General features: G+C 40.7%; 1 protein-coding gene across 3 annotated transcripts in view; it reads right to left on the bottom strand.

Annotated features, from left to right (window-relative positions):
* The window catches only part of LOC149020037 (urease-like), a 31616-nt gene extending 12132 nt beyond the window's left edge, over positions 1-19484 (bottom strand). Inside the window, exons 1-10 of one of the 3 annotated variants that reach the window (XM_089148051.1) lie at positions 19090-19484; positions 17866-18013; positions 17451-17524; positions 16060-16105; positions 15426-15531; positions 10635-10777; positions 2696-2806; positions 2085-2248; positions 1553-1931; positions 1362-1470 (exon numbers count right to left, since the gene is read on the bottom strand). In XM_089148051.1, coding sequence (XP_089004177.1) covers positions 1362-1470; positions 1553-1931; positions 2085-2248; positions 2696-2806; positions 10635-10777; positions 15426-15531; positions 16060-16105; positions 17451-17524; positions 17866-17991 — 1258 coding nt within the window. In that variant the 5' untranslated portion in view covers positions 17992-18013; positions 19090-19484. Of the gene's footprint in view, positions 1-1361; positions 1471-1552; positions 1932-2084; positions 2249-2695; positions 2807-10634; positions 10778-11102; positions 11250-15425; positions 15532-16059; positions 16106-17450; positions 17525-17865; positions 18014-19089 lie in introns of those variants that run through there. The other 2 variants (XM_089148052.1, XM_089148053.1) reach the window with 2 other exon arrangements.
* Between the last annotated feature and the right edge of the window lie 1314 nt (positions 19485-20798).

Here is a 20798-nt window from a genome sequence, read left to right as displayed (position 1 = left end):
CCATGAAGTCAAAATCTATGCAGAAGCATAGGGTTGTTCCCAGTTGTCAGTACCTCAGATCAATACTAGATAATCAAAGCAATATTTCGAAACAACATTGCCATGTTGACTAAACTTTTGAGATGGTGATAGAATCAAAGAATTACTGACTAGTGTTTACTCTGCAGTTCCTCTCCTCCAGAGTGAACCACGAAGCGGTTATTGAATGCACAAAAACAGATGATGTACACGTAGAAAATTGCTAGCCCATTAGAGCCCTATAAGTCAAAGCAGACTCATTGCCCTATAATCGAGAATCCCCAAGCACATAATAGAACTGAATCAACATCTGATGTTTTCAACCCTGAAAAGCTTAATGCTCTTTTTCACCCAGCACCCTGTGCCCCCTTGGGGAAGGGAGAAAGAGAAAAATGTCAATGCTGAAAAGAAGGTAATGGAGAAAGCAAGAAATGGTTTCTGCTCCTAATGACTACACTTTGGCCTTAATGCCTTATCCTGATGATTTTCTATTAATTAAATAGAGGCAATTCTAAACATGCCCTATAGAGGAACTTTTACCTTCACAACCCATCGTTTTGGACCACATGATGGATGACAGGACGCCCTCGGGCGCAGCCACGTGACAAGTTTCATTTTCCATATTAATGTGTGCACTAAGCACAACTATGTGTCAAGCTCATCCCTATTGTTTCAGCCACTAGAACCATCCGAAATTTCTTTCAACCATCTACCAAAGCTATATAAAGCAACACGATGAATGTCTGTGGCAGAGGTTTGGATCATGCACAAAGTCCCACACACCTCTCCTAAGTGGACCATTAAGTAACTATTTCTCATTAAAAGAAGTACATAAATATATAAAGAAATTAAGAAATTAATACAAAACAGCATGTAATGCTTTCTCTGGTTATAAGTTTCACACCTTCTCAAATACATATAAAGTTTTGAATCTACCTCAAGTAGGGTTGTTAATGTTAACTGAGTCCCTAAATTTCCAGTCCCTCTTTTTTTTTTTTTTGGGGGGGGGGGGGGGGGGTTGGAGATGAATTATCAGTCCAATATTTGTATGGCATCATCATTCTCCGAGCAACCTTCCGTTCATGTCGCTTCACTCAGTACTGACAACGTTAAGGACCACCGAAAAAGGGCTTCACTCAAATAAGATGAACATGTTCACGACAAATTCCTTATATTTATAAATAAATCATGTTTAGCCCCAGGTGGCACACAGACTAAATGGTCCAGATTAACACTTGGATCTTTTTTGGTGTGCTTTGGCATCAATAACACTATTCTCTCCAACAATGATATGATTCAAACACAAGCCATCAATGGGTAGTTTCCAATCACAGAAACCTCACCACTAGAAATTGCTTCAAATGCTAACTGAGGGCATATGAAGTGGACATGACAATCAACAGCCCCTGCAGTTACAATCATCCCTTCTCCTGCAATAACCTCGGTGTTGACCTGAAATCAAAGAAACATAAGTATAAAAGAAATGATAATGGATAATCAAATGCAGCTATTTTCACTATGAAAAAAAACTTACCCCAACAATCAAACCAAATGAGACACCATCCATGACATCAGGGTTACCTGCCTTTCCAATACCATAAACCAGTCCTCCTTTAATACCAATATCAGCCTTATATATTCCTGTATAGTCAATAATCACAGCATTTGTGATAACGGTATCCAGACAATCAGATTGTGGATAGCCAGAAGCCTGCCCCATTCCATCCCTCAGGACTTTTCCACCTCCAAATACACATTCATCACCATAAACAGTAAAATCTCTTTCTATTTCTGCATATAACTCAGTGTCACCAAGCCTAATTAGGTCCCCAATGGTAGGCCCATACATATTAACATAGACCTCACGGGGAATTGCCTTAGTGAGAGCAGCATCTTCTCCAATAACACCAAAACTACAGAATGAAACCCCCAAAATCAGAATCCCCTGTATCCATTTCTTCATTTCTTTTGTTCCATATTATTCACATAAAGAAAAAAAAAGCTGACATGAAACAAGTCTTACAAAATATTCCTGCAATATTATTGACAACATCAAATTTTCAAACCTGGCATTTCCTTCTGCAGAATGGCTGAAGCCTTTAGAGTGTACAGCTTCTATCACCTTTGCAGTCCGAGAGACCTCAATAGGACCATCAGCAATGGCACTACCGCCACGGATAACTTGACGACCACCAATGCTTACAAGCGGAACACTTTTTGCATCCCCTGGCTGTCAAATAAATATTACTACTTATATAAAAAATGAAAAAGATGGAGGATAGGCAAGTAAAGGTTCATTAGCACTAGAAGGTTTGCATTTGGAACATCTTTTAAACAGCTGAACAAAACAGAGAGGAGATAAGGGAGTCAAATAATATCTGAATTCTGAAACATGCCAATGACAAAACCTACTTTGTCAAATCAAAAGAAAATTACTGGGGGAAACAATTCTAGCAAATCCAGAAACAATTTTGACATGGAAAAGGAGAGAATAAATTACTTGTTGCAGATCAATAACCATGTCATATTTGGTCAATAATCAAAATTGCTGTCAATAATATTTTTGCATTTAACTATAAAACCAAACTAGCAACAACATCCTCCCACAATCATAATCATGAACAGGAAGGAAACCACGTGTAAATATGGAAAACCAATTGTCCATGATGAAACCTACCTCAAATCGGATAGCGCTTCCTGCAGGAATATTCAGCCGCATACCATATGCTTTCTCTCGATCAAAATCCAAAAAGGGATTTGCCTCAATGAAATGATAATGGCTTCCAATCTGAAAGCAGGAAGGCAGATAGCATTGTTTAAAATTGCTTTAATCAAGTAAACAATTTTTTAAATAACATCAATGACATAACAGTATGTAGGAATACTGTACCTGCGTGCCATCAGGGGGGAGAGTTGGACAAATCGAAGTTAGTCATTGTTATTTATTTTATTCTAAGAGGTCTGTCTTTGGTTAAAATTAGACTCTTAGTAGGTCCTCTCCTCTTCATCCCCTTGACCGTTCTTGTCCCAACCCTTAGGCCCTCCCACCTATGATCCTACACATTCACTGAACCCCTATTGCTCCTGGCCCATCTCATGTTTTAACCTCCATTGGGCCTTGCCCCTTACATGACCCACTCTCAGCCAAACTCAAACCCATCACCTTACTAGGAATGCTTCACTCCACCCTTTGCTCAGCCCTTCTTTCATCCAGCCCTGTTGCACCCCTTATCCCAAGAAACGCCCCCGGACTACTTCAAACCCACCAAAATGATAAGCTTCTGAATATAAGTAGGGAGATTTGAATCATGCCTTCTGCAGAGGCAACAAGTTGTCATTAGTGGATCCCCTTCTGGATCTTTCTAGTCCTGGTCTTTTGTGGATTTATCCTAACGTCTGTGCTTGTTTGGGACGGGATTCTTGGAACTGCCTCGGGTTCGAAATCAAATCTCCCCAAATAACACTACTGAGTACAACAGATATGAATCAATCTTTCCTTTCAAGTTAGGGATCTCTTCCCATGACAATGAACATTTAAATAGAAACAATAGGTTTTAGCTAAGAACCTTAAGTGTAGTTCCTCCAATTCAATTTAATAGGTTTTGTCCTTTTGAGCAACCTTGGGATTTGAAGAAGACCGACTCTTAATCACTTCAAATGGAACCAAGCACCAAGATGCCCAATACCAACTCACTTACTAGGTTTTTACAAAACCCTAATCTCACCCATAATAGGATCAGAGAGAGAGAGAGAGATGGAGAGAGATCAAACTAATGCGGAAAGAGGCTTCAAAGTTTGTTGGAACAGGGTTCCAAAATTTTTCTTGGCCTCTTTCCATAATATTTATATTTTACTCCATATTGAATTGTTTAAAACCCAATCTTTAAAATCCATAACCCATCAAAACTCTTATTAGCATCTCACACAAGTCTGGAACTCTCTCCCTTCTATCTTGTCTTCTCCCTCAGACCTCCTCGTTTGGCTCCCCTCTCCTACCAAATCATTTACCATATCCTTAGCTTGGAACTTTCTCTGATCCCATTCCCCCTTGGCCCTCCCTAGTTTGGTTTAAAGGCCATATCCCTCGCCACTCCCTTACACTTTGGAGAGCCCTTAACCTAGCCCTTCCTACCCAAGCTTTCCTTATTAGTCGCCATATCCCAGCTAACCCCATTGTGCCATTTGTTGGAACGGTTTGGAAGACCTCAAGCACCTACTTTTTTCCTACCCTTTCTCTAGTTTTCTCTGGAGAAAAACCCTTGCTTCCATTTGGCCTCGCTCCCGGCGTTCCTTTGGTTTTGATTGTGACTAGTCTTGGATTTTGAGGAATTTTTCTGTTACCTCCATTTGTGATCGGATCGGCAAGCTTGTCTTTAGTGCCACAGTTCACCATCTTTGGTGGGAGCGCAATCTTAGGAAATGAACTTCCAAATCCCGCTCTCTATATATGATTTGAAATGCCATCCAGTTTGATGTTGCTGCTAGACTTATCTCTATTCCCCACCCCATGGTTGTTGACACCCCAAGGAACAGACTCATTGTTGTCTCTTGGGGTCTTATCTCCGCTTTCCAGCCCCCTATTTAGAGGTTGGTTCCCCCCCCCCTCTCTTGTACCATTCTTTGTTTCTTCTTCGTTCTTTCGGTTTAATATATTATTCACTCATCCAAAAAAAACTTACAATGTATAATGAAGAAATAGAATCTCAAAACAATAGTTGAGATAAGATTTACTTTTTTTTTTGGGATGAATAAAGAAATATATTAAAAAACAACACGCCAATAATACAAGAGGAGAAAAAGGGGGGGAGGGGAAACAAGCCTCTCAAGTGGGAAGCCTAAAGGAAGAGGTGAGATTCCAGGAACTAACAATTAACCTATTCCTGGGAGAATCGATCATCGGGGGGTGGGGAAAAGAGAGGAGTCTAAAAGAGACCTCAAAACAAATGTTCTTCCAAATCATATCAAGGGAACAGGATTTGGACCAACGCCTAAGATTTCGCTCCAACCATAAGTGGTGGATAACCGCACCAAACACTAGCTTGCCAACTCGATTACAAGGAGAGGACCCTGGGAAGGCTCATATGCACCAAGCCCAATCTCGAGTAAGGCCGTAAGAGCGTCTCGACCTAGGCCAAATGGAGGCAAGGGCTTTCTCCCAAAGAGATCAGGAGAAGGGGCATAAAAAGAAGAGGTGATGAAGGTCTTCGGGCCAATTCCAACAAAGGATGCACTTAGGGTTAGTAGGGATGTGACAACTTATAAAGAAGGATTGGCTAGGCAGGGCTAGGTTAAGGGCTCGCCAAAGGGTAAGAGAATGACGGGGTATGTGAACTTTAAACCACACAAGTGGGGCCCATGGAGCCGAGGTAGACGAAGGTCTGACAAGGTTCCAAGCAAGGAAGTGGTAAACAGATTGGAGGAGGTAGGGAGCCAGATAGTGGAATCATGGTGGGTGCCAGCAATGAGGGGGGAGAGAGTTCCACACTTGAGAGAGCCTAGGGTGGGGAGGGGGGAGGAGGGCCAAGAGCCAGTGGAAATGAAGGTAAAGAGAGGGGTTAGCTTAGGGATGCAGGTGTCATAGATAGTGCGCAGGCCAAGGAGGATACAGAGAATGCCCGACAGATGCCAACGGTCAAGCTAGAAGGAGGTGGAAGATCCGGTGGAGATCCGGGTGGAGATGGCGGGGAGGGCTAGGGGACGAAGAAGGAGGAGCTTCCTCCAGACCCAAGAAGGGTTGGAAGGGATGGGAGTAGTCCAGATGGAGTCGGATTTTAGCAAATGAGAGTACACCCAAGAAACCCAAATGGAGTTATGCTTGGACGCAATTTTCCAGATGAGTTTAAGGAGGCAAGCATGGTTCATATCGGATATACGCGGAATACCTAAGCCACCTTCTGATTTGGGACGACAAACAAAAATTCAACTAATGGGATGGAAGAATCGGGAGGATTTTTTGCCTTTCCAAAGGAAGGCGCAGCAGAGAGCCTCCATGGCTCGAATTGTGGCTTTAGGGATGGAAAAGATTCCGCACCACTAGAGGTAAGAAGATTGAAAAACAGATCGAATAAGAACCACTTAACCAGCAAAGGAGAGAAACTTGCCTTTCCAAAGTTGAAGCTTTTTCCTGATATGGTCAAGCATGGGAGAGCAATGATGACGGGTGAGGCGACCGGCGATAAGGGGGAGACCAAGGTAGGTGACAGGGAAGGAGCCTGGCTTGAACCCCGTGAGGAGGAAAAGAGAGGATCGGATAAAGTCGAAACACCCGAAAGGAACAAGGGTAGACTTGTCCAAATTGACCTGAAGACCCGAGAGGGCCTCAAAGGAAGAAAGGGCATCTAGGATGGAGGAAATGGAAGAGTGGTCAGCTTTGGCAAAGATCATGAGGTCATCCGAGAAAGCCAGATGAGTGAGGTTTAGGGATTTGCATTTAGGGATGGGGGAGATTAGGAGCTTATCAGTTTTGGATTGGAGAAGGCGGGAGAGGACCTCAAGAGCCAGTGAGAAAAGATAAGGGGAAAGGGGGCAACCTTGACGAATGCCCACACAGGAAGGAAAATACCCGACTGGGGAGCCATTGGTAAGCATAGAGAAGTGGGGGGAGGAGATGCAAATCTCAACTCGGTGGGCAAAGGGAGGAGGAATGCCCATAGCAGAGAGAACTTCACTTACGAAGTCCCAACAAATAGAATTGTCAACCTTAAGAAGAGCAGCCGGGGAATGGTTAGCATGGTCAAAACCGCGCACAATTTTTGCACAAAGGAGGATATTATCCGAGATGCTATGCCCAGAGATGAAGGTTGATTGGTTAGGACTGACCAAGAAGGGAATGACTCGTTTGAGCCGATTTGCCAAGACTCTGGCGATGAATTCGTAGAGAAGATTGCAGAGAGAAATAGGACAAAAATCAGTGAGGGAAGTGGCTCCGGGCTTTTTAGGGATGAGGCAGATGAAGGTATGGTTAATGGAGGCAAGTTGGGCAAGGTTAAGGAAGAAACTTCGGATGCCATGGATGAGATCATCCAAAATGAAATCCCAGGAGGCCAAGAAAAATCCCATACTGAACCGTCCGGGCCAGGAGCTTTATTGGACTTATGGGATCGAACGGCCAAGATGATTTCCTCCAAAGATGGGATGGAACAGAGGGAAGCAAGGGAAGAGAGGTCAACAAATTTGTTGAGAAGAGCATGCGAGAAAGGGGGGTGATTAGGGAGAGAAGGTGAGAAAAGAAGGATATAACTTCCGCCTTAATGCTAGGGGGATCATAGATCCAGGTACCGTTCACAGAGAGGAGGCAGGGAATGGAATTGAAGTTATGGCGGGCTTTTAGAGAGCAGTGAAAATAAGCAGTGTTTGCGTCCCCAAGCTCAAGCCATTTGATCCTAGCTTTTTTATGGAAAAAGCTTTCAGGGAGGAAAGATCCAAGGAGAGAGATTTTTCCTCATCTGCCAGTAGAGGGTTAATAGGGTCAGAGAGAAAGAAGGTTTTGGACCCTAGAGAGTTCCAAACGACAGGAGGTGAGGCAGGAGGGAATATTACTGAAAACAGGGGAATTCCAGGATCGAAGGGCAAATTTAGAATTTTTTAGCTTCCGAGCAAGAGCAATAAGAGGAAGGGAGTGGTAGTAGACCAGTTGGTTCCAGGCAAATTGGACAGTGGTGAGAAAGGAAGGGCTGGAAGTCCACATGTCGAAGAATTTGAAAGGTTTGGGCCCAAAAGAGAGGGGATCGGTGATGCGGAGATGACAAGGAGAATGATCGGAGAGGGAAGGAGGGATAAAAGAAGAAAAGGAGGAGGGGAAGAGGGAGAGCCAGGGCTCATTGACAAGAAAGCGATCAAGCCTCGAGGCGATACGGGCGTCGCCAAATCCACGACGTGCCAAGTTAGATGGTGTCCGGTCCAATGGAGATCGAAGAGGCCAACATCATCAAGGTAGGAGTTAAAATCATCAATTGCCAAAGGGTCAGGCAGGGAGCCACCAACGCGTTCATGTTGAAATCACCCCCAATACCCAATGGTTGGCCCAAAGTAGAGGGGTAGATGGTCCTAAGATCGTTCCATAGAGGGGAGCGATCGGAGGAACGATTGTGGCCATAGACGATGGAGAGGAAAAACGGAGGGCATAAGGGGGAGGAGATGCGGATAAGATGAAGATGCATGAGTTGGGAGGTGGAAGAGATAAGGGAAGCTTGGAATTTAGCCGGGTCCCATAAAATCCAAATGCGCCTATTGGGATGGGAATTAGAATTAGAAAGGAAGGACCAAGAGGGAGCGATGGATTGGGCAATCCATCGGCATTTTCGGGTTGGACATGCGTTTCAAAGATCGCACAAAATGAGGCTTTTGAGGTGAGGATGGCATTTTTTACTTCAACTTGTTTGGCAAGGGTGTTGAGGCCCCTAATGTTCCAAATAAGAATATCAGTCATTAAGTCTGCAGAAGGGGGAGGCACTTGAAGAGCTATTGAGAAGGGCAAAGGGGTTGGGAGAAATAGTGAAGTCGTACAAGGGGGGGGGGGGGGAAGACTCACACAAGGGGGAACCCAGGGGAGGGAGTTTCAAATATGTTGAGGTCAATAGTGGAGCAAGAGCTAGGGGAATAATAGTCAAGTATGGTAGGGGAGAAAAATGCGCAATCATAGGCGATGGTGCAAATGGGAGGTAACAGGTGTTTAGGCGCTGGGGTATTGATGAGATTCTTGGCCAAAGGCTTTTTGTGTTTGGTTTGGGTTGGGTTATTCAAAGGATTGGATAAAGATGGGCTTGAGGTTTTAAGAGGTGATGGGCTCGGGTTTTCAATAGGAGGGGTGTTGGGTTAAAGGTCGAGGGTTTTGGGAGAGGGTAGATGGGCTTGGGCTATTAGGTTTAGGAGGTTTGGAAATAAGGAGGACCAGGTAAAATGGGCCCCATAGAGGGTTGAATTGGCCCATCAAAGAACCCAAATGTGATGGATGGTTTAAAAGTGGAAAAAGGTTGGGTGCTAGGGATCTTTAGAGTCGGTGGCGGTGGGATGGTAGATGTCTGGCTAAAAGGGGAAAGGGGGTGGTACAGAGAGGGAGAAAGGCGAGGTGAGGGTGAGGATCGTGCAGGGCCATTGGTCGAGGCGCAAGTACCGCAAGCAGGAGATTTGGGAAATACCTAGTAAGCTTGAGAGCAATAGCTCAGAGCCTCTAAATGATGCAACAATGAGCCAATAGCAGTGAGTGGCGAGGTTGCATGAGCAGGAGCCAAGTTAGGTGGCAGCGAAAGTTCAAGCATTAGAGAAGACTTTTCTGGAGGCAACTGCAAGGACAACGAGACAGCAAAGAGCATCAGCGACTTTTTCGGCGAAATGTCACAAGCAGTTGAAGCCTTTTCCAACCTTCTTCTTCTTCTCCAGTAGGTTTTGGCAGCCAGAGGAGGAGTTTTAGGCCGATTGAGAACAGCGGCAACATTCATGGAGCACAAATCCAGTTTGTCAATGATGGGAAGCGAGGAGATCGTCGACGAGGCAGGAGGCGTCATCGATTCAACAGGCGGAGGCGGCAACAGGCGAGAAGGCAGCGATCCCAGTTGAGCAGTGCGCAGAGGGCCTTCAGGCATCGACGGGAGATGAGGCATCATTTGACAGGAGCCAGACGGAAAGGCCGAGACAACAAAGCATTTTGATTCGTCGTGGCCGAAGGCTGAGCATCTAATTGGGATCCAATCGTACACAACGATTTGGTCGTAGCGTAGACCATAATCATCCTCAATGGAGATATAGGATGGAGATATAGGGGGGAAGGGTTTAACAGCAGAAACGTCCACACAAATACGGGCATAGGAGAGCCGCTAGTGATAATTAGATAATCATTATACTTAAAATAATCTACAACTTATTTAATTTCAAGTATTCATTGTAATTAATTAAACTATTTAATTAATGCATTAGAACCCCAGTGATCAATATCTCATGATGGTAAGGCATGAATTTAAATACCGCCCACCCATAGTCCATCACACATATATTTAACCACATACATGCAATTACAACCAGACAATCAATAATCTCCCATTAAACAATACTTCAAATAATAGCATAAAATGTTTAGGATGTGTTTAGTAATGGCCTCGCAGAACAGTTATAGCTTTCTCAGAGATCAAAAGAGCAAGTGGTAAGTGTTCGCTAAAACGATTTCTTCTTTTGTTCCTGAAGAATGAACCAGTGATAAAAGCCTGATGAAAAACAGCATTTGCGCACAACATGTAGGCACCGTTTGGTAAGGTCCTAACAATAAAAGATCTCTCAAGACCACCCCCACCCACCCTGTAAACCCCTCCACCTTGCTCTCCACCCCCCCCCCCCCAACCCACAACAACAACAACAAAAACAACCACAGCTGCTCCCTTGTTTTCTTCTCTTTGGTATTGAAATTTTGTTAACCTTAAAAAAGGAATAGGTTGAGATATTCGAAAAAGAAATTCACTAAACAAATCAAAATTATACATATTTCACATAATAAAAGCAGGATCTCATCTCGATACACATGTCTACACAATACTTAAATGTCAGATAAGATAGCCACCTTCAGCAATCAAAGATGCTTGAGATGAGATAACAACAAAAAGACAAGAAACAGTTTTGAAAAGAAAAACCTGGATTGGCCGGTCAGCCTTGTTAACGACACGAAGAACCACACCTCTTCTTCCAGCATTGATCATGACATCTCCACCTCCAAACTTTATTTCACCAGGAACCAAAACATTTTCGGCTCCCAAAAACTTGTCTAGAGAAGGAACTGCAGAATTGAACTTTTTCTATCAGTTCCTACCACAAGTCCACAACTTATCAGGTCTATCCAAAGATTCTAGATGCTTGTGTAACACATTCCAAGAATACATACAGAATCAGGGCAAAGTACCAAGTACAACACAACCATATGCACAACCAAGACATAAGGAAAATTTATACATGTCTACACCAAATGCACTTCAGATAAGAAAGCCATCATCAGAAATCGAGATGCTTGAAAATGACATAACAAAAAAAGACAAGAAAACAGGTTCCAACCCCACCCCCACCATTAAATAAAAGTGAAAGAATCAAAATCAATTATCAAGTACCTGAATTAACTGGTCAGCAGTGCCAATGACACACAAAGTCAGTCTCCTTCCAGCATTGATCGTAACATCTCCAACTCCCTATGAATCTTTTAGAGGCGTGAATGATGTAAACCCAGGTTTTGGCTTACCTTCAGGATCTTCTAATTCAAGTTGCAGCAGCAAATAGGGAGTCTTTGATGTTTCGGCCAAGGTTTTAAAAGGGATTTCAAAGCTGCTGGAGTTTAATTTCAGATCTGAAATTGATAAGGGAATTCAAAATTCAGACTTGAGATCAGGTCCCAGCCTAATTAGGACTAGGTTTAGTGTTTCGGATGGGCTGGTTGTGGACTGAGGGTTTGCTGGTTTGATGGTTTCAGACTTAGTGTCAAGGGATTAGAAGACTTGAGGCAGATCTGGACAGTTGGGGCAGAAGTAATTAGGTTTTCAGAAAATCTGGAGAAAAAGAAGAAGGTCCCTAGGGCTTGGAAAGGGGCTGGAGTTGGAGGATTTAATAGGGGAAGGGGCAGTCTGCGATGGGGTTAGGGTAGTAACCTAGGTCAAACAAAGGGGAATTGGAGCAGGGAAGCTACGGTTGCAGAGGGCAAAGATTCTAGGGTTTCAGAGCAAGGGAAAGGGAGGGGAATGGTCTAACTTACTTGTGAATTGTTGTTGAAGCGCTAGAACCGTACGTGAAGGTTGTTGCTTGCTGGAATTTCAGAAAGCTTGTTTGAAGAAGAAAAAGAAAGTTGACCATAGGAGATCTTCCTACCCAGCCGCAGGTCACCCTCCCAAGGATCCCACGACTTCCCAAGTCAAATTTTCCCAAACTCTATTCATTCATTCATTAATTCAATCTGAAAATCACAAAGTAAAAAAGGCGATTTATAGCCTAAACAAAAAACTCTGACTCAAAATAGGTTGCAAACTTACTAAACTAACCTAACAAATCAACTTGCAAACAAGGACCAACTCAGACTCAATAACTAAGACTCCCAACAAAAGAAAACAGAAATAAAAAACCAGAATTCAAAGCAACCTAAGACTACTCGAATTAGGGGGTAAAATGACTATTTTGCCCCTAGATTAGATTAGGCCGCCCTGGTTTGCCTTCTAAAACCGAATGGGCTTGGGCCCAATTTGGGCTTATTTGGGGGGGGGGGTCCAACCCCAGATACATCAGTTAATCTAGCATCCCTCCCAAAAATGTCCCAATTTGGACTACACAATGACCAACCATTTGAAGCTCCAACATCTGAGTTCAAATGTCAGATCTATCCCTACCCCTTCCCCCACCTCCACATCCCCTCCCTGGCGCTCTTTCCCACCTGCAACATCAGCCTCCCCCTCCACTCTTCCCCTTTCCCCTTGTGGCAGCAAGAATGTCCCCCTCCCCTTTCTATTTCTTGCGATACCCCCTCTACCCCCTTTTTTTTTCTGGTTCTTGCAATAAACAGAATTCAAGAAAGAAAATACAGAAAAGGAAAGAGAAGAAAGAAAGAACGAAAAAGAAAGAACGAAAAAGAAAGAACAAAAGTAAGAAAGACCGCAAGGCCCCCCTACCCCTAACCGCAAGGTTTCCCACCCCCTTTTCACCCACCGCAAGCTTCGCTGGCCATCCAGAGTAAGTCTATTTATCCCTTGGATTCTCCAAATTATTTGACTAAACTTTTTCCCCTCCCCATTCCCTTTGGATACATCCCACCCTATCTTTGTTCATCCAAATTATCTCTAATCTATTATTCCCTAGAATCTTTAGGCATCCCCACCACCAAAGATGATCATACGGTTTCCCATAAACTTTAACTATCCCGTAACATACCCAAACCTTCCCATAGGGTACCCATAGGCTCCTAGGATCTCAAAAAAAATCTCTTTGACAACCCAAAGACAATATCCTAATCCTTGGAGTCTTGGACAGCCCATTTTTTGCTGGTTCTTATTAAAGAGGATCATGAGATCTAACCCAGACCCTGGGTTACATCAAAGATAGAATGGGGAAGAAAAGAGAGGTCACTATAGGGTTATCTACCCCTACCATAAGCAAATTTATACATAAAAAATGGCGAACAATGATCATTAGGTATAATAAACTAGCATAGATAGTGCCCCGACATATACAATAAATAAAGGATTCCTAATCTGCACCAACTAGTAGTACAAAAACATAATATTTATAACATTCCTCCCCTCAAGATGGAGCATGTATGTCACCCATGTCCACAATACAAGAAATGCCAAGCCTGGTAATGACAAAGTAACTAAACTTGTTCATGAACTTCCTTTACTGATGTTTGTAAACAAATTCTTTTTCACCAAGCTACATGAAGCAGATTCTTTATAACCAAATTGAGCTCTTTCCTTAGGAATAGTCTAGGATTGGATCATATGTGTATTTGGCCATTTATTCCATGGGTCTACTTTGCAACAAACGAATTTGGCGAGAGTAAACTCCGGGTGGAAAGTATGAAAATGAGATTCATTTAATTGGTTTAAAGGAGCCCTATTTGATGCATTTCCTTTATTATTTCATTTTCCTAGTCACTTTAGGGTACATGATGGTTAAGGATAGTTAAGCCTTCCCTTTTTGTCCTAAGAGTCTATTTTGGCATCAATTTGTACTTTTGAGTCATAGTTTTTATTAAATTTTTTCAGTTGTGGCTATAAATATAGATGCAATTGCTTAGTTGAGCCATGAATGATGAATTGTATTTCGAGTTTCATTTACTGTCACCAGTGAGGGACAATGGCATGGCAAGATTTTCCGACCATCTCCCCTCACCCCCCCCCCCAACCCCTTTTTTTTCCTTACATGATTTCTTCTCTTCTCATTCCCAAGAGCTCTTCTTCTATCATCCAAACTGCTGTTTCAGAAGATTTTTGACAATAGTAAGTTGAATTATCCCACTTCCAATTCTTCTTCTTCTAACCTTTAGATTCCAAACCCTATACCCCCTATTTCTTTCTATTTCATATTCCCCAAAAAAACCTAAATTTCAAACTCAGATCTACAGCAATCGAACCGTTAAAACTGTCCGAACTTTAGGGATCATCCCTATATATCATTACCTAAGTTCTCTTCAAGTTTCATCCCCATCCTACCCCTATAACTGAAGTCCTTGTGTACCGTACCCCAAGAAACTGTCCTGAAATGCTAAACCATAAACCCAAACTTTTTGAGTTGAGATCCTGGAAGACTTGGCCCTTAATTGATCCTATTCAATCTAGGGTGACATCACACCAAGCTTTACACGAGGATCTGTAAGAGTATTTTCTTTTAAACAAATTAAGATCTTTATACGGCAAATCACGTCACCGAAGTAAGAAGGGGGGAAAAAACCCCAAAGAAAAAACTGAGAACACCAAAAGCTATCCTTTGGAAGTGTTGTTATAAACATAATATAACCAATATCATCCAAGTAGGTCTTTATCAGTAGCATCAACATCACAGACAGCAGTAGGCCCATTAAAATCCAACAGTCGCCACATGCTACGAAGCTTAGAGTAATATTGGGGAAGAGACTTAACTCTTGTTGCTTTGTGGCATGTATCTTCTGGCGGAGTTCATACCATCATTATTAACCTGGGAATGAGTGCCTTGGCCATCTTTCAATTTTGGCAGTGGGAATCAAGAAGGAGATAGCCACCAATAATTTCAGAATCCATGGAATAGATGAGATATGACAACATGAGAAAGTTGGCCGCCATTCAATTATCTTGCGCGGGTTATCAAGGGGCCCATAACGGATCCTGAAGTAAAGCCTCAAAAAAGAAGATGTAAAACACTGGTATAAGAACCCTTCATGGGACATAACTCACACCAAGGATGACAAACACAAGGGCACAAGGGTGAGGTGGAGTTGCAACTGAATATGAGAGCGAGCAATGAGAAAGAGCCTATGGCTGTACGTATTGGTGGTGGCAGTGCTTGGAAAAAATGGAAGAGAGAAAGAATGGGTGGGGTGGTGGGGCTGTCAGTACCAGAAATGTGAAAGAGTTCTAGGACTTTGGGACCCTTTGTTGCTCCAGTATATTGAGAATGGGAATAACGATTATGCCTTTTAAAACAAAGCCTCTTTTTATTTATAAAATTATGAGGAACATTCAGGAATAGGTACAAGGAAACCCTATAACAAAAACACCTGGAACCCATATTACAACATACGTGAATGTGAGGAGTAATTGCATCTATACTTCATCTAATAAAACAGAAGTACAAAATTGAATGCTTCTGTAAGTCTTACTTCCATCTCTATATTCTTTGGGAGAAAAGAAGAGTCGCATTCGTCAAAAGAAATGCAACGTGAATAGTGTACAGCCAATAAACCACATGCATCCATTCTCTACCTGGAAGGAAAGAACCATGTAAAGCTAGCTCCAAGTTTCCATCATTCATAGCAATAGGATCATGGATGGAAATCAATTTTGTTCCATCAGGAAAGGTCCCCTCAACCTAATGAAGAAAAGAAAGCTGAGTTTCAGTGATTATATCACCTAGAAGCTTTGTATAAGCTTCACAGCAGAATAGATAAACAAGTCAAGGAAATAACAAGCCAAAACACCTGTCAAATATCATCACATTCTTCTTTCAGACCATTTTACAAATACTAAATAGAGAGGTGTGACAGAAATAAGAACAGATTGTAATACATCAAACTACACAGGACGACAGATTTTTATTTTATTTTTTCTCAAAAACAGTTGATCAACTCAATTAATATTAGGTAGCAGAAAAGGTGAAGCTGGAAGATAAAAAGGCCAATATTCTCAAACATTAGAGAATTATATATACATTCATGAGGTAATTTATCAAACCGATAGCAAGAGAACTTCCTCAATTGAAGTATTATTATTATTATATAAAACTTGCTAGCGAAACTTACTAGCTACATCTGACAGCAGATACAGGAACCTGTTTTCACTGTGCTTATTGATTAATAAGAATGATTCAACATATTGAGGGCTTCATGAAACCTGTTACCTGAACAGTGCCCAAAAGGTGTGGAACAGCTGGAAGAACTTGCCTCCTGGTGCACAAATAAGACAACATTAGCAAACAATTCCATCAAAACGTTCATAAGCCAACAAGTGGGAAAAGAGCCCAACAAGGTCCATAAAATCATGAAATGAAATTATACACTGAAGATTACTAAAGTAGCTGCCCTGATGCCATAACTGAAATTTTATATATATATATATTTCATAACTGAAACAAAAGATAAGGATAAATTTCATAACTTTTGTTCTGTGCATATGGCAGTAACCATGTCAATAGTGTTTTAGAAGTGTAACCAACTACCATAATAAAGTTGTAAAACATGTACAACAACACCAACAAGCCTTATCCTGACTAGATGGGGTAGGCCACATGGATCCTTGGCCTCCAATCAGCTCTATTTGAGGTCATACTAGAAACAAGGTAATGTAGTACTGAATTTGATTGATCATAACAGTAGCCAAATAGGACCTTTCACAGGGAATAGATTTTAGATTTGATAGACTTAAGATGAAACAGAATTCAAATGTGAAAGAGGGCTGAAACTAGAGTGGTATTATAAGGATAATAACATAACAATACGGGCTGAATAGATCTTCAAAATAGGGGCAGAACTATGATGAAGAAATTGAAAGGACAATATGAGGGATTGAGAATAACAATGTAACACCTGGGCTTCACACCGCAAGGTGGATTGATTGGTCGAACACCAACCTACCTTGATCAAACACAAGGATTCTCCATAGAGAATGAATGCTAACAAAGCAATTTGATTTCAATTGATGAGTTGTTGAGTTGTGTCCTCGCCCTCTTACATAAATCTCTTTATATAGCATTCTAAAGAGACATAAACATTAATAAAACAACCAACCACTAGCTAACACCACCTACCTATTAATAACTCAACTACTACCTAATTCTTGACAAAGAAAAACTCATTTGACAATGAGTTCTTTTATTTTCAAAGCATAACCCATTTTATTGATTTTTCAAGAACTAGACTTGGGCTTAGGTCTAGACCATGGAGATCAAAATATGTGGGCTAACTTTAACCCACTAAAACAATCCTAGCCCATGAAATCCATTGGCTGATTTGGGTGATAGCTTTAGGCCTTTGATGGGCCTGACCCAATGGGCTTCTTCTTTCTTAAATATGTCTTCAATTCTGCATCACAAGTTTTAAGCTATGCATATCTTTTCTCACCAATTATCCTAAGATTATCTTAGGTCTACCCTTAATAATTCTAACAAGCCATCAGAATTAATTTAGCCCCAAAATACCCATAGAACCAAATTAAAAACAAAGTTCAGAAATTAGAAGGTTGAAGTTTCTAGTAAAACCAGCTTCCAAAACTTGACCAGGATTAAAATCCCACCTTCCTAGAAGTTGTTTTCCAATGTCCATCAACTCTGCAACAGTCTTGTCACCATCACTAACAAACTCCAGGACCTGCAGATGATTACCAAACGCAAAGACACATCAAACCTTTCATTTCTCTCTAAAACAAGAGAAAAGATTTAACCTATAAGTTTGAAAATGGATTGTATAAAATGTAATGATGTTTGAAAATAATGATGTTTGAAAAAATGTAATGATGTACTCTTTTCAAAGATTTATATAAGATAATTCAACACCTTTTTCAATCCCGACCATCGACAAATTATAGTTAACTTCCATGAGAAGTTCATTTACAAATGGCAATACGAGATCTAGCTGTTTAGCTTGCCTTGAGGGATATGCCAAGAAACTCATATAATGTGAACAAATGAATAGAGATTACTAAATCATACTTGAGATGCTATGAGTGCTACTGCTTCAGTGTAATTGAGCCGCAGGCCACGAGCTAGACGCTTTTGTGCAAGGAATCCAGCACTTTGAAGAGTTAATTTATCTGCCTCTCTTGGAATCAGCTTCATTTTCCAATTAGCCTCTAGAGAGCTTCAACAGTCCCCAGAACAATTTGGAATCAATATGAAGGCAAAATAGGAACGGAAAATAGTTAACAGAAATAGTAATTCAGACATGGAAGATCAACCAGACAAACTCTCACTGACAAGTCTGTCCATAGACCTTGGCTTCTTAGTTTTTGGTCAGCATAACCGGTACATGTTACAAGTATTGCATTCATATTAAAAACATTAAAAAGGAATCCTTTTTTCAACAATTTTATTTCTTCATTGTTGTATTCACATTTTTCTCCAAGCCACCAGTACATCTTTAGCAGGTCAAAAAAATTATTGAACCTAGGCTTTCAGCATATCCAAATGGTGTGTTTGTTTGAGCATATAAGCCAGCCAACGCTGCATGTAACTCATATAAACCTTTTTCAAGAATGTGATCAGAACTCCTGAACAAAACCATCAAGGAGAAACCTTAGTTTAGAGATATTTGTATGGATTTCTTTTTTGTATGGAGTTATAGATTCCTTCCATGCATTTTGCTTCCATCAGTGGTCTCTACCGAATATTATCTCTAATACTATCTCCTATAATGATAACCTACAACTACGGGTGGAAGTCTCTAAATAAGATATTCTTGAAATAAGTTGATTAATACAAGAGACTAAATTCTAGGGTTCTCTTTGACGGGAAAACAACAGTTGCATGTTTCATTACTTCCAACAAGTTGATAAACTCGTATCTCTGTTTTCTAAATGATGCTTTCTACCAAATACGATATTCCAGCAAATGCTTGTCTCGAATAGTTTGGGATAATCCTCCGAAAAGAAAAAATTCCACCGACGAAGTGTCACTCTGTGAACAATTTCCACGAAGTACTCCCATTCTCCCCCAATGAAACTTGATTCTGCAACTGACCTTATCAATTTTCAAGTAAATTAGCTTGAGACCTCTACCTCACCAACAGCCTCTTTATCCGATGAGGGAAGAAAAATAAGCATCACGTAATCAAGTAATTAGACTTCACTTATTTCAAACGAGCAGAAGATAGATAAACCATTAAGAGGAACCACGCATGATCCTGATATTAAAAGCTAGTAGCTAGTAACCACTCACCAGTGAAGTCCTTGATGATCTGAGAGAATACTCCAGCAACTACAACCTTATTCTAAAGCTTATCAAGTGTAAATGCTACGACGGACTGTGACGAAGAGACCAAACCCTAAATAGTAACTCTACGCCCGCACTTCCAGTATTAAATCCTTCCCTTCGATCTGCGTCTGTTTGTTCTGCCATTACTGACTCTTTTACAAATCTTTCAATATTCAGATTTCAGACCAGAATCTCCTTGAATCAAATTTCAAGGAAATGTTAACGCGCATACCAATTCCGGTATAGGCAAATTCTCCGACCAAGCGCGGTGGTTCACGGTTTGCCCGCTCCGCACCTGAAATTGATTGGCTCTCTACCCGCCAACTCAGAGGATTCTCATCAATTATTTTATGAAAATAAGTTTTTAATCAGAGTTTCCTTTTTTAAACCGTTAGAGTCGTTTGACATTCCACCGAAAAAACACAGTTTCCGATGTTTCTTTATTTGAGAAACGATAAAATGGCTGAAAACCATTTATTTTTACAATATAAATTTAAATTTATAAAATTAAAAAACGAATTTTGCTTCAATAAACACTTTTAAAGTTATTGCATTTTTCGAAACAAAATTGGGTGTTTTTTTTTCTTCCCCCAAATTCTAAGGTTTTGCCCTAATTAATCCGGTGTTCAACCCATGTTGCATACCTGGCTGTGGTGGGTGAGTCTTCCAGCGGGGATTTTTTGCATCCACAAGGTTTTGATATCAGAACCTTACTTAAGCGAACCAACTTTTAAACCTTTTTATTAAACCATTACCTACAATACATCCATTAGATAATTTAATGTAGTAATGAACTCGTAGAGGTTTTGCAAATAAGCCTACATAGTATTGTTTGTATATAATGCCTCTAATTAATAAAATGATGGAGTGGGGTGATACAAAGTTGATGCCCTTGTGATTAGATAACTGATAGATTTGATCCATATTTTATCCCAACAATTGCAAAGGAAACATGGGTGATTTGTTACCAACGTATCCCTACTAGGAACAACCTAATATTTATTTATATCAATAACATGCATGGAATGGTAAGGCGAAAAACAACAAACTGATAAGGAGAAAAACAACAAACTGATAGGGGAAGATATTAACATATTCATAATTAATTATCAAATGAATAAGCAAATACACGAATGATTGAAAATAAAATAATAATAATGAAGTATTCTTCACTGGGATTTATTATTGAGAGAGTGATAACTTCAACAATTATAATATGGCAAGAAAATAATAAATGTAGTAAATAGAGAAGATGAATTGCATGAGACTAGACATGTTTTAAATTTTATCTTTGGTTTTATTCTCAACCATTGTTTCATTGCCTTTATTTATTTTTTTATCTCCGTACCCTAGTAATTTAATTTTCAGCACGAAGTGAAGGGAATACTTATCACAAACAATGCAATCAATCATTATAACATCAAATAGCACGTGATATTGACGTTGGAAGATCAGAAAGTCCCCAAAAAGAAGATGATGATCTCGAGCAAAATTAGTCCATTATTCTTTAGAAGTGGAAGTGTAATTCTGAAAACCGAAACCCTATTACTACCACTCATTAACTCTCAATGGTTCTCTTAGTTTTGAAATTCCTTTTATTCTTATTTAGGTCTACGTTGGATTATGTGGGAGAGACTATTGTTTTTTTTTTTTTTTTTTTTTTTTTTTTTTTT

This window comes from Hakea prostrata, chromosome 3, assembly GCF_041222555.1.
Source record: "Hakea prostrata isolate BN-2017 chromosome 3, UWA_Hpros_2, whole genome shotgun sequence".
In the NCBI taxonomy this organism is placed as follows: Eukaryota; Viridiplantae; Streptophyta; class Magnoliopsida; order Proteales; family Proteaceae; genus Hakea; species Hakea prostrata.
This window is presented reverse-complemented; position numbering and strand designations above follow the sequence as displayed.